Raw genomic sequence first — 14,177 nt, 5'->3', positions numbered from 1 at the left:
GTCTTTCATTACAAAAGAACAAGTATGAAATTTTTGAAGTTCCTTAAAGAGTTTATCTCCCACCATCACTGTGGAGGGGTGAACCCAAGGGCACTGGAGGAACAGTAGCTAGCCTCTACAACTTGTCTTGGCTGTATCCACTGAGCCTTGCCGAGAGCATGGCACACTGCGGATGTGCAAATATTTGATCTTCTTGAATCAAAGGTTGTGACAAATGAACTACCACACTGAAAAAAGTTCAGAGAAAGTATGGGATCAGGAAACAACTATATTTTTTCTAAAAGTATACAACCAGTATCAACTAGAGGGCTCAGCAGTGTGCTAGACACTAGGATGGCTTGGGGTAGGGGGAGCTGGTTTGAAAGAATAGTAAGAATTAGTCACCGCTCTCAAGAGCTAAGGCACCTGCTGAAGTCGGCTCTGTGGTCTAAGCCTCTGAGGCTTTGGCTTCCATCACCTGAGCTTGTTAGACATGCAGAATCTGGGGTCCCATGCCAGGCCTACTGGATGGGAATCTGCATTCCAGCAAGAGCCCCAGGAATTCATTTTGAGAAGCCCTGTCCTGAAAGCACTGACTTCAGCTCTAGGTGTGACTACAAAATACTGAGTCTGATGGTTTAAATGAGAACTGGGGCCTCCCCTACAAGAGGTCAACAGGGCAGTTCACATACAGTCAGGCTTCTTTTCTCCTTCTAGGCACATGGTAAGACTGCATTTTCCCACTCACTGTGACAGTGAAATACGGAACTGACAGAATTCCAGAGAGTGATTGCTCCATCATCTTGGGTCCTGGAGTATCTTGCAGCCCTTAGCAAAATTGCAACAGACTTTGTAGCATGAGCAAGAAGCAAACCTATATGGTTTTAACCACTGAGATTTCAGGATTGTTTGTTATGACAGCACATCCTAACCCGTCCTGACTGATAAGCACAATACCGCCACTTTCACAGCATTTCCGTTATTCCTTAACCCTTTTTTTTCTTTTTACCCTGAATAGCATTAACTACCCTCTTCACTCAAACTTTGCTCCAACAGTCATCTTATTTTTTCCTTTCCCTTATTTTCTCCCTTTCCCCAGATTTCCTCGCATTACTGTACCGTATGCTTTTTTGGTAAGCTGCCTTAAATCCTCTTTGCGACAAGGTGACAGACAGACAGTCACAGTACACACCAGACTTGGCTTCAGATGAATTTTGGCTGTTTCCAAAAAAAAAAAAAAAAAGTCAAATCCACCCCTCAAAGGATAAAGATTTGCTGTTGCTGAGGATAGCTAAAAGAATGTGGCCCAGGCCCTGGGCCAACATGTATTCCTCCAACCTGTTCTTTCCACAAAGGATACTTAGGGAACGCGTGGTACACACAGTGCCTGCTTTTAAAGAGCTCTTCAGTCCTGGTCACAGTATCTCTTTTGGCCTCATCATAAGGAGAAAGCTGAATGACGCTAACTACGTGAAAACATTTAGCATCACTGGCCAAAATCTTTTATTTTTTTAATTCGGCTCCCCTACAACCAGGGTTATGGAGCCCCACGTTGTGCACGTCTGATATGCTAAGCAGAGGTAAGCCCGACTTCAACCAGCTCCTCTTGGTGTGTGCATCATGGCCAATTTTGCACTACTAGAAACACTGCTGCAATGGATATTCTGATGCTTCCAGCCTGCCCATCAGACGCTTCCTGAGTCTAAATTCCTAGAAGCGGAATTGCTGAGTCTGCGGGCACTTATCCTGTTAGGGCTCATAAGATATTTTGCCAAATTGGCCTCCAGGGAGCATATAACAATTTTCCTACACCCTTGCCCATGTTTTTTTTTTTTTTTTTAATAGTTTTCTTTAAAGCTACTTTTTTTTTTTAAGATTTGTAATTCTCTGGCTACTCGGAAGACTATGTTAATGCCTTTTCTATCTTTTCTTATATTTATCCAAGTTCTTTGCTCATTCTCAGACTGACATGTTCTTTGTTTTTTGTAATAGTTCTTGTTGTTGCTGTTGTTGTTTTAATAGAGGCACTTTTTGAGTTAAAGACATTAACACTTGTTTTTAAGAAAGCTGTCTCTGTTGGCAGAACGAAGGACTGACAAGCGGGGAAAATATAGTAGGAAAGTACATTACTAGAAATGAGGCCCCACCCCACATTCAACCCATCTGCAAGTGCTTCACACTCAACCTGCAAAATATATTCCAGAATCATCAACTTCTCACCATTTGGGCTTCTACCACCCTGGTCGGGCCCTGTATGATTTCAGTTTCTGAACCTGTCTCCTTGCATCCCTCCTGGCCTCCTAAAATCCACCCTCCTTAGAGTCTAGCTGAGCTTTCTAAAAACAAATCAGAACGCACCATCCCCTAAATAAAACCAAAGATTTTTCTCCGCACTTAGAAAAAAATCCAGCTCCGCAGTTTGGGCACAAGCACTGCCAGATCTGTTGCCTGCCTCCCTCTCTGTTGCATGTCTGACTCCTCTGGCCTTGCTCAGCGCTCCTAATCACCTTGGAGTAGTTTGGTTTTCCCAAATAGGTCAAACACCAGGTGTTTGCCACCAGCACCAGGTGCATTTGCAGGTCCCTCTGCCCGGAACTGTCTTCTCCCAGACACTCTCACCTGGCTGCCGCCTTCGCATCACTCAGGTCTCAGCTCAGTTCACCTCCTCGAAGGAGCCCCCACTGCCCGCCCACTCCAGTGCAATGTTTTATTGGTCTGATAGCACTTGCCACCTTCTGAAATGATGCTCATCTTTTTTTGTGGTTTGCCATCTCCCCAACTAGAAGGCACGCTTCCCTTCTATCTTCTTCACTACTTTACTTACAACACATACATACAATGAGTGATTGCTGAATGAATGATCAATATTTTGATCAGGCAACAGCAAGCTGTGTACAGCCTGCAAGCTGAACACAGTCTTTACATTTTTAAATGATTGGGGGAAAAAAACAAGAGGAGTAATATTTCATGGCTTATGAAAATTATGAGAAATTCAAATTTCAGTGTCCATAAAGTTTTATCGGGAAACAACCACGCCCACTGGTTGTCATAGTGTCTATGGATGGTTTCAGGCTACAATGGCAGAGTTGTGCAGTCACGACAGAGACCCTGTGTGGCACTCTTGTGGCTTCGCACTGCCGCTGGTACACAACACAACACAGTGATGCAGTTGTAACTTGATTCTGCCTCTTGGCCCACATCTTAGTTTGCGAGGGCTGCTATAACAACTATCACAGACTAGTTGGCTTAGACAACAGGAATTTATGGTCTCACAGTTTTGGAGGTGAGAAGTACAAAGTCAACGTGTGGGCAGGTCATACTTTCTCTTCCGACTGTGTCCGAATTCTCTCTACATGTAAAGATTCCAATCCTATTAGATTTAATAACACCTCCAAAGATTTTATTTGCAAATGGGTTCACATTCACAAGGACCTGAACATGTCTTTGTGAGGGACATGATTCACCCCATAACAGCCTACAAAGTGTAAAATGTTTCCTGGCCCCTCACCGAAAAAGTTTGCCAACGCCTGAACAAAGGCACTGGGAAAGCTAAGAAGGAGCCTGTCTTTGAGAAATGTTTCTAAGGCAGAATGGACAAGGCTTGCTAACCTAACAATTAGGAGAGGTAAGGTAAGAGGCGGGCAGTGCCAGGTGACTTGCTGGATGGATGGTAGTGACATTCATTAAGGCTTGGAGGTGGCAGGTAAAGGCAGGAAAGAGAAGGGAGAGAGGAGTTTGGTTTTGACATTTGAAACGAGTGCCGAGGGTTGACTCTGGATACCAGTTTATAGCTCAAGATGAGAAGTAGACAGAAACTTAAGTATAAACTTACCACACGACCCAGCAATCCCATGTCTAAGTATATACCCCAAAGAACCGAAAGCAGGGTCTCAGACAGACACCCAGACACCCATGTTCATACCAGCATTACTCACAATACCCAAATGGTGGAAGCAACCCAATCATCCACCAGATGAATGGACAAATACAATGTGGTGTAGACACACAACAGAATATTACTGAGCCATAAAGAGGAACGAAGCACTGATAAATGTAAAATCATGTTGAGTGAAATAAGCGAGCCACTAAATGATAAATACTGTATGATCTCCCTTACGTGAAATAACTAAAATTTGCAAATTTATAAAGAAAAAAAGTTACTGGTTATTGGGGGGCAGGGGTGGGGATGGAGAATGGAGATTTAATGCTTAATGGGTGCAGAGTATCTGGGGTGATGGAAAAGCTTTGGCAATGGACATGGCAATGGTAGCACAACAGTGTGGACATAATTACCACTTAACTGTATACATGAAAGTGGTTTAAGTGAGAAATGCTATGGTGGGTATACGTTACAGCAATAAAAATATTTCTTAAAAAAAGATGAGAAGGGAAGCAAATGTGGCTCAAGAGATAGGGCTTCCGCCTACCATATAGGAGGACCAGGGTTCGATCCCTGGGGCCTCCTGGCTTGAGAAAGCGTGCCTGCGCAGCAAGCATGCATGCGGCAAATCAAGTGCCTGCTCAGCGAGCTGAAAGCCCACACAAGTGCCCATGTGGTCAGTCAGTGCCCACACAGCAAACTGAGTGCCCGCATGGTGAGCCAGTGCCTGCACAAGTGAGTCACACAGCAAGATGATGATGCAACAAAAAGGAGATTAAGGGAAAAGTCAAGGTGAAGTGCAGCAGAGATCAGAAATTGAGGTGGCACAGCTGACAGGGAACCTCTCTCCACATCAGAGGTCCTCAGGATCAAATCCCAGTGAATCCTAGTGGAGAAAATAAATGAGAAGACAGAAAGCGAAAGAGATAAAGATCAGCACAGCACGTGGACACAGACAGCAAAAACAGCAGGACGGGGAGAGGGGGAGGGGGGTAAATAAATGAATAAATAAATAAATAAGATGAGAAGTAGATAAAGTGAACCAGGAAGTTAAACTAATAAAACAAATTTCTATCAAACTGTAGACAGGGGAGACACTACATAAAAAAGAGTTGGTCCTCATAAGCCTCCACAAAAAGTCTCATAATTCATAAAACTTTTACAGCTGAACCTTCACAGCATCACCCCATGCTCTGGTCGGCCAAGGGGATAGCGGCAGAACCACTAGCGCCATTTCTACTTCTCTCTTTAGGTTTCAACACCACCCCAGAAGCCACTCCATTGCAGGGAGCAAGGATATACTAATCTTGCCATTAAGTTCAGGGGGTCTCGTCTTGCCTCTTTACCTAGAAAGTCACCATGCGTCACCTTGCTGCCGGTGGTGACAAGGGAGCAAGCTGCAAGAATATCCCTGGAGCAGCCTAATCAGAGTCATCACAGTTAACACGCAGACCTCCTGGTTTACCACACGGCTTCTTTCCCCAGGGGGGTGGGGGCCGGCGTCCACACTTACAGGGGAGGCCTGCCAAGCCGGAAGAGAGAAGCTTGCCTTTTCCAGGCGGAGATGGGCACAGGAAAGTCAGCATCTCATTCAGGTTTCCATGTAGTTACCGGGTGTCAGGGATTCATGCTGACTTGTTGCTAAGGGCTCCTTTGCAAGATGCCGCGCATCCCTGAGCGCTGCCCGCTGCTTTCAAGTCCTGGGAGGGCAGGGGGAGCCCCTTGACCCTTCCAGCACACCACAGCAAAGAGGGGGCTGGCTCCTTCTGAACAGAGGCAGACAAAGTGGTGAGCCAAAGGTAGATTTCAAGCAGCAGGAGCTACAAATGCGAGCCGCCACCCCCAAAGCCAAGGGCAGCGTGTCCTAGTTTAGATGGCGGCAAGCGCCCTGGTCTTCTCCGTCGCCATCGTGTGTCTCCTGAGCCACCATCCCTGATTATGCGTTCTTTTTTAACGGCTGATGACCGTCTTAAAGATCACCCGCTCCAGGTGTAGGGTCACGCCCACTGTCTGCGCTTTTCGTATCACAGAAAGAAAGGCCCCGTATCAAGTCCATCTGCGTAACCTCTCGAGCACCCCCTGGATATCAGGCAGCTCATGCACACAAACCACTCGTCAGCGGTACAAACACCCCTGGCCCAAAAGGGCCTGGGAACAGGCACCACTTAGGGCTGGACAAATCGGGTCTCAAATTCCCTCTGCCCCCACTTACATGTGGCCTGGTGTAGAAACACCCATGATCCCTAAAATAGAGAGAGACATTTCCTCCAAGAATGGCTCGGAGACTCTCCTAGCGAGACAGCCAAGTTTCCTGCATGTTCCCTCTCTCGGGGCTCTCTCACTCATCTGTCTGTCCTGGGACTACTCCCCCATTCACGGATCATTTGTCCAGTGTGTGTTCTCCCAGCCCTGTGTGGGTGGACAGTGTGCCAAGACGGCCCTCGGTGAGCCACACCTCCTTGCAGCCTAGCCACATTCTTCTGTATGACATACACACCCACACACGCAATCCACATGGGCACAAGAGACTGTGGCAGAACTGATGGGCCAGTTCTGGGCCTATGCCGTAAGAAAGCCCGGCAACATGCACTCTTGTGCTCTAGCCACCACGTTAGAACGCCAAGGTGCCAGACACAGGAGTGAAGAAGCCATCTGGGGGTCCCAATCTAGATGATGCTCCATTCTGGCTCCTGCCGCCATCTGACTGCAAGTGCATGAGAGTGGCACAGAAAGGCCAGCAGAACCGCCAGCTGAGCCCAGCCAACACACCGAATCAAATCAAATAAATAATTGTTGAGACGCTAAGTGTCGGGGCGATTTGTTACTTCGCAATAGTTAAAACACCATTCCTTAATTTTCCATGGCACTACACACTCTCCAAGCTCTCTGCATCTCTCCTCCACAGCCACTCCTTGTAAATTCCTGCAGCAGGATCACACTAACCCAAAGTGGGAGGAGAACAGAAGGTGGAGAGGAGAGGCATACCTGGAGATCAAGTTCAAGGGTAATCCCTGCAGCTGCCTAGTTCCCCTGACCAGTTAGTATCATATTCTGTTAATACCCCTGGGGTTCAGGTCTTCCAGCCAGAAAAAGTAGATTCCATGAACAGCATTTGGGTCAAAGAAAGCTCTGTTCTTCGCATTTCCAATCTTATCACCTTCCAGAAGTATTTTCCAGAAGCTCCAGGAGTTTGGCTGTTTGTTTTCCAGTTCTCTTGCAGCACCTTCTAGGTCCCTAATTTCTTTTCCCCATTTGAGGCAAGAGCAGCCCACAGGAATTCCTGGGCCAGGCTTAGGCCCTCCAGCCATGGGCCCTGACAGGGAGATCTGAGTGCCCTCCTCCATTTACCTTCCCAAGGAGCTATTCCTCAGCCTCCATGCACCCCCAAACGCTGGTGGGAGTCTCCCAGCATGGGGAGCACTCTCAGGCCTGGCTCGGAGCTGGCCTGCAGCCCTGGTCCCACGTCTAGTCCATGAATCCTTCGTTCCTTGAGCTCCTCCTAGACAGTGCCTCTCAAATGATGTTAGTAAGATATTTTTCCAGCTGCTCTTATTTAAGGGCTTTTGTTTCTCACAGCCAGCTGTGGGCTTTGGCTATCAGTCCTCATCCCTTTTCTGGGAATAGCTGGCCCCCTCCTCTTGGCCGCCTCTGGGGGGCTGCCCCCTCCCCCCCAAGTAGCCAGGAGCCTTATGCCCAGAGTCCTTGGACTCTCCACACTTCTCTGCTTGGGCACAGGTTTCCCTGGAGGCTAGCTCTGTGCTCCACCGTTTCACTGTTTCCTTGGAGTCTTGACCAAAACCATTTCCCCAAAAACCAGGACCAGAACCTCCAAGCTGGCCTCTGCCCAGGACAGATCTTATCTGTCCTCAGAGAGTCAGCGCCTAACTCCCCTCCCGGAGGTATCCTCCCTGCAAAGCTGGGACCTCTCAGTTCCCCTTTCTTCATCTGAATGAGGAAGAAATCCTTGGGGGGTGGGGGTGGGGGCTCTGTTTTGCACAGACTGCCCTCCGCCCCCGTCAACTCTCCCCACTGAGACAAGGATTCCTGGAATCGCTTTCCGCAGGGGGGGGGGGGATGAAGGTTATACTGGCACTGGGGTCGTTCTCAGCTGTCTACCCACCACCCCAGCCCTCCCCCAGGAGGCTGGTGCAGGCCATCTGTCTGCCCTGATTTCCAACAGTTCCCCCTGGGCATGTCCCCAGCAAGCTGGGTGCCTGGCACCCCACTGGCTGACACCCTATGAGGCTGACCACCTCCAGGAGCTGTGGGCCCCTTCTCCGATCTCTCGGCTTCTGCAATTACTCCCTGCCCCCACCAACACCTTGCTGGCCAGTCCACCCACCAGTTGCTCCCCTGGAAATTCTGCAGCTGCCTACTAACCAAGTTCATCTTTGAAGACTCACCCCTTTCCCAAGGTACTCCACCTGCATATCCTCCACGCCTACCCTGCACTCTGCGTTCAGTGCTCACATAGGGGGTTCCCAGACGCAAAGGGGCTAAGCCACTCCACCCTGTTGACAGTGCCCTGGAGAGAGACCCCTTCAGCATTTAGGCCAGAGGGCTCAGGCCCTCCCTGCAATCACCTGTGAGAAAACCAGGTGGCTCTGATTAGCAGGAGAGACGCACCAAGTTAGAAGGGGCAGCTGCCCCCATTTTAGCCCCAGGTTTAACCCTCCCCTTAGAGCTGCTGATACCAACAAGCTGACCTTGGAGTGGTCCTCCTTGCCCTTCTTCCCCCCTTTGCCCTTCAGCACAGCTGAGACAAATCTGTTTAAAAGAGGCACAGACCCAGGGAGTGACATTCAGCCATCTGAGCTGCTAACCGGATCCACAAGCATCGCTCCTAGGGCAATTTACTTCACCTCTCGGTTCAGTTGGCTCGTCTGTAAAATGGGGACAGTAGCCCAACCCTTCGCAGAGCTACTGGGAGCATTGGGGAGAATGGACGTAACCTAGGACCTACTTAGGAACTCAGCAAATGGAAGCCACTTGTAAAGCTACTGCTCCCACAGATGGGCACACCTGCTGCGCTACTTGTTGGGCATTGCCGTTAAGTTCCTCGGGCACGGTGGATTCCCTAAGTATGGGTATATGCCATCAGATGTGATGGGAACACCCTAGACGGTCCCAGCTGATAATTCTGTTCATCAACTGGACCTGGCCTTTTCTCCCACCCCCCACTTCCCAAAGAAAGGGCCCATCCATGCCACTCTTGCTAACTCAGCCTGCAGACCCACCAACCTCGCCCCTAACCCAGAACACAGCTGGCTCACCAGACGGCCACCAGCCAAATTTCCACATCAGGATTTCCTGGCAAAGTGTGGCCAATGCAGAACTCCCAAAATGCGTCTCTCCCAGGACCTTTAAGCTAGAAACACGGAGAATGCAGAGAGGTTCATATAAAAAGCAATACATCTGCTTTCTTTCACGCCTGGATCAAGGGATGATCTAGGAACCCCGAGCAGCACACCTGAGCCTCACCTTCACTTACAGGATCAATTAAGTGAGCGTGTCCTCAGAACCTAAAACCAAAAGAGTTTCCAGAACGTTGTCTGCTTAAGACCCTGGGACAGCTCATACCTGCCTTCATGCAGCCAGCTCTAAACTTTGCTCAAATACAACTAATCCATTAAAAGGAAAGCTGCTGTTCTCCTCTGGAAGGGAAAGAAAACTAATGCATTTCTACCAGTCAGCTCTATTTTTTATATTGTTTCCCCAGGATACTTGTTAGGCAAATGCAACCTGAAACAATTCCACTCCTTTTTTCTTTCCTCCCCCCCCCCCCCCCCCATGAACATTTTTAGGCAAAAATTGCTACTTTGTTCTTTTTGAAGCAGGTCTGGGGTTAAATCACAAATAAATTCAGTCTTCATGACTGGTGTAGTGTTTGGTCAGAATTTTTATGCGCACTTAACACAACTGCGGTACCAGTTAGTTTAATCTTTACAACAATCCCCGGGAAAGGCAGCCTTTTCTAAAGATGTCCTGTAAGGTCAGCCCCCTAAAGGACTTTGGAAACTTCGGAGGCCACACCCGCTGTGGCCATGAGGCTCAGTGATTAAAGGACAGGGTGGCCTCCCAACTGTCACCCAGACAATAACCAGCCAGCAGACTTGGCTGAGCAAGTCCTGTGTAGTCCTGGGGCCTGGCCAGAAAACCAGAACGAGTCACTCTCAGGTTCTGAGCCTTGGCCAGGGAGCTGGACCCGGGGTGGGGGCGCTGGCTGCGGGCCGCGGCACCTCCGGGATCAAGCCTGCCGACGGGGCAGCTGCGGGCGGCCAGGCAGGCTCAGCTGACCGGCAAGCGGGTGGCCCCGAGACGGCCAGGCGGCCCCAAGCCGGGCAGCACGACCGGACGTCCACGGGTCGGCGGACTCCGGGGTGGAGACGCGGGGCTGCGACGCCGGTGTGGTGTCCCTTTTCCTTCCGACCCGCGATCCTCGGTGCATCTGCCCATACCCGCCTGGCGCGGGCGGCCCCCGCCACTGCCGGGAGCGCGCCAGCCCGCTCCACAAGTCACACAGGCAACAAGTTCTCGCTTCCTGGGGGCGGCCACGACGAGCTCGGGAGGCCGCGCGCGGGGGGCCCGGGGAGCCCGCCCCCGCTGCCCACGCCTCGGAGGGCGCCCGCAGCCTTCGCCACCCGCAGGAACGCGGAGCTGCGAGTCGGACCCGCAGCGGCCGCTCCCGGCACCAGCAACAGGTATGCGAGCGCGCCGAGGACGCGCGGCCCCGGGTCTCCGGCCCCCGGCCATCGCCCCTTACCTCCAGCAACTGCACGTAACTCGCCGGGAACCAGCCGCGGAGCCCGTCCTCCTTCTCGCCTTCCCACCAGCCGCCGTCCGGGACCTGCAGCAGCGTGATGAGCTCGCCCGCGGCGAAGCGCAGCCCCTGGCCGTGCCGCTCCCCAGAGAAGGGGTAGAGGGTCCGGCAGCGGGCGCCGGACATGGCCTTGGCGCCGGGGCTCACAGCGCAGCCTGCATCCCTCCCGACCCCCGCGGGGTGGGCAGCGGCTCCGCGGGGTCCCAGGCGCCCGGCGCCCCGGGCTCCCGCGCTCTGGGCGCGCGCCGTCTCGGGGGTTCGCGGGGCTTCCCGGCCCGGCGGGGGACGCGCGCTCCGCGCAGGGCAGCGGGGAGTCGCGGGCTCGGCCGAGCGCGCGGCGACGCCCCCGGGCCGGGCAGCTCGCAGCTCCCCGCTCCGCGCGGGGGGCGGGGCTCAGGGGGAGGAGGCAGGGGCGCCGCGGGCTCCGGGGACAACTTCCCGGGGCCGCGGAACGGGCGCTACCGCCGCCAGGGCCGCCCGGGGCGCGCGGAAATGCGCAGCTCCCCCGGGAGGTGGGACCCGGAGCATCCCCCTGGGCCGGCCTCGGCGGCCAGGGAGGAGCCGGGCGGCCGCGGAGAGGGGCTGGCGGCCGCGCGGGGGCTCGCTCGGAGCCGCGGGGCGGGCCGGGGGCGGGGCCGGGGCGGCCACGCCCGCCGAGGGCTGGGGCTCCCTCGCGGAGGGGGCGGGCCACCCACGGCCCGGGCCGCGGCGGGGCCGACGCCCCCCTGTCCCTGTCTTGTGGGCGTGGCGGCCCGCGGCGGGCGGACGCCTCCTCCGAGGTGCCTGTGAGGGAATGTGTCTGTGGCCGTCATTGTAGTGGAATCTGGGGTGAACTTGACTCACCGGAAGCTGAACAATGGGTGAAAGACAGGTTTGAAGCCTGGCCCCTAAGCCGGGAAGCCAGGTGGCAGCGCGTTCCGCCGAGGGACAGAGCGGGCAGGCGACGCAAGCGGCCTTGAGAGCATTGGATGGAAGCAGGCGCCTGCGGATGAAGGGAAGAGAGGGGTCACGGTGGGGAAGCAGGCTCCGTCACTATCCATGCAAAACGGAGGCCAAAACCAGGGTTCTCAGAAGGCGGCCCAGGGTCCCAGGCCTGCAGAACTCCAGGTGGGACAGGTGAGGAGTCCACACTCCATTAGCAGACATCAGTGGCGAGGTGCCATCTTCCATGGAGGGTGCCAAGTACTTACAGAGATCATCGTGGATCAGTGAACCTGGGTGCTGAAGGAAGCTGACCTTGAACTGAAGATACAGGAGTAAAAGAAAGCAAGGTTTCTTTATCAGCTTACTCTGGGGAAAACGCGGAGCCCGTTTTCTAAGCTGTAAATAAATAGCTGGACCCTTTAATTTCTGCTAGTCACTGCCTCCCCAATAACCTTCCCTAGCTCCCTATTGCCTAGCAAATTAGGTACAAGCCTCTCAGCCTGCGCCTTGTGAGCTCTCCACAATACCTCCTCTAGCCTAATCACACCTCAGGCCTGCTTCTGTACCCTCCGCAAAGTGAGACTGGCTACAAGAGCCTTAGGCTCTTGCACATCTATACTCTGAATCAGACCCTAGCATGGGGCCTTCACCTAGTTCAGTGATTCTCAACGCTGACTTCACATTAGATTCACCTGAGGATTTTTTTTTTTAATGCACCTAGGGCCCACCCCAGGATTGAGAATCACTGATCAGCATTCTGCATTTAAGCCACCTCGCCTTAGCAGCCTTGGCCTGGGCAAGTTGACAAATGCAGATTGTTTATAATAGTCCATCGATTGCAAAGTCACAAGCCCTTGCTTGGCCAGAATCACGAGGAAACATATTCCTAACCACAGTCACCACTAAAAGTCCTTTGAAGCAGAGCTGCACAATTTGATATCTAAAGAAGTCACTAAAAGCCACCGGCCTAATCGAGTTTGAAAAGGGACAGGTGAGTGTATGACTTTAGGTATAGGGGTATATATGGCCAGGCTCAGAATAGGGTGGCTGATACAGAGCCTTCCTGCAACCCAGAATCCTGTGTGGCACCTGTGAGCAACCTGTCATCTAGTTGTGCTTGAGAAATCTTCACCTTCACAACCTCCCAAAGGATTCAGCTCCAAATGGCCCACCCCAGAACACTTTGCAGCACCCGAATTGATGATGACTTCCTCAGTGCTTTCATTTCACTCCTGTAATCCTGTGAACTAGTCAGGTAACCAGTGCCCCCAGTTTACAGCTAAAGAAACCGAGCTCAGAGGGTGTGACTTGCCCATCAGCGTACCTTCTGTCATAGGTGGAGCCAGGCTTTGAACTCGGTCTGACTTACTGTACATTCAGTGCTGTTTCCATTAGTCCATCCCACCAGAATCAGGAGACGTGTGCATCCTTGTGGCTCATCCACAAAAAGCATCTTAAGGAAAGGTTCTCCGGTGATACCCAAGGTCAGTCTTGACAAAAATCAGACTGGACTGAAAGTTAGGAGAACTCCTGTGCCTGATCTCTTATCATTCAAGAAACCTCAAACAAGTGCCCAAACGCCTTTGGGTCTATTTCACCCCTAAATGGAGATTGGATCCAGTAACTGAACTATGGGACTTGAGGTGGTTAAAGATAGCCAGTGCTTAAATGTGTAAGCTCTGGACTGCCTGGGTTCAAATCCCAGTTCTGCCATTTCCTAGCTCTGTGCCTTTGGGCAATTTGCTTAACCTCTCTGAGCCTCATTTTCCTTATTAAAAGAAGATGACAGTATCATTTATATGACAGGGTATTAAGAGGATTAAAAGAGTAAACATGTAAACCAGTCAGAGCAATGCCTAGCATATTAAGTACTCAAATCTTAGCAATTATTATTATCTATCTAGTCCAATGGTCCTGATAATTTATTATCTGACACTTCTTTTTAAGCTAAGATTTTCGGGTCAGTAATAGAAGTGGAAACTCACATTTTGGGGATGCCAAACATCTTAAAGGAATATACTTTGGTCTTTCCTGTTTTCTCCTAGGATCACAAAGGAAAGATGTGTTTCTCCATTATCCACTTTTCCTCTTGCCTTCTCCCTCCCCTGATCTTCCAGTTACCATTTTTAACCTTTATGTGAACCTTCATTATTTAACTTTTTTATAACTAAGCCTTATCTTAACAAAGAGACTATTTAGTAACTAAGGAGAGGAATGGCACCTTTGTTTCAAATTTCCATCTATGCCTCTTGAAACCTAACATTGGGCCTTACACAAAGTGGGCTTTCAGAAAATGTTTCTGGAACTTATTTTGCATACATAGATTTACCCCCATTTATGTACAGATTTTCTGTGTTGCCAAGGTGCTCTGTAAACACACATATATTAGAACGTCCAGATTAGACTGCAGACTCCTTGAGAGGAGATCTTAGCCTTTCTTTCTTTGCTTTCTTTTGACCCTGCATTTGATAATTATGTGGTGGCAGAGTCTTCTTTTTTACCCAAGACAGCTGTATATGATTTTCCATCAGCCTTGTTAGGAAAATGCAAATAAAAACCACAATGAAATACCAT

The 14,177-nt window shown here is 51.1% G+C and overlaps 1 protein-coding gene across 1 annotated transcript in view; it reads right to left on the bottom strand.

Annotated features, from left to right (window-relative positions):
• GAS7 (growth arrest specific 7) overlaps window positions 1–10,935 on the bottom strand; it is a 224,304-nt gene extending 213,369 nt beyond the window's left edge. Inside the window, exon 1 of the mRNA XM_004460221.4 lies at window positions 10,623–10,935. Within this exon, the coding sequence (XP_004460278.1) occupies window positions 10,623–10,805 (183 nt within the window). The 5' untranslated portion in view covers window positions 10,806–10,935. The remainder of the gene's footprint in view (window positions 1–10,622) is intronic.
• Between the last annotated feature and the right edge of the window lie 3,242 nt (window positions 10,936–14,177).

This window comes from Dasypus novemcinctus, chromosome 21, assembly GCF_030445035.2.
Source record: "Dasypus novemcinctus isolate mDasNov1 chromosome 21, mDasNov1.1.hap2, whole genome shotgun sequence".
Classification (NCBI taxonomy): Eukaryota; Metazoa; Chordata; class Mammalia; order Cingulata; family Dasypodidae; genus Dasypus; species Dasypus novemcinctus.
This window is presented reverse-complemented; position numbering and strand designations above follow the sequence as displayed.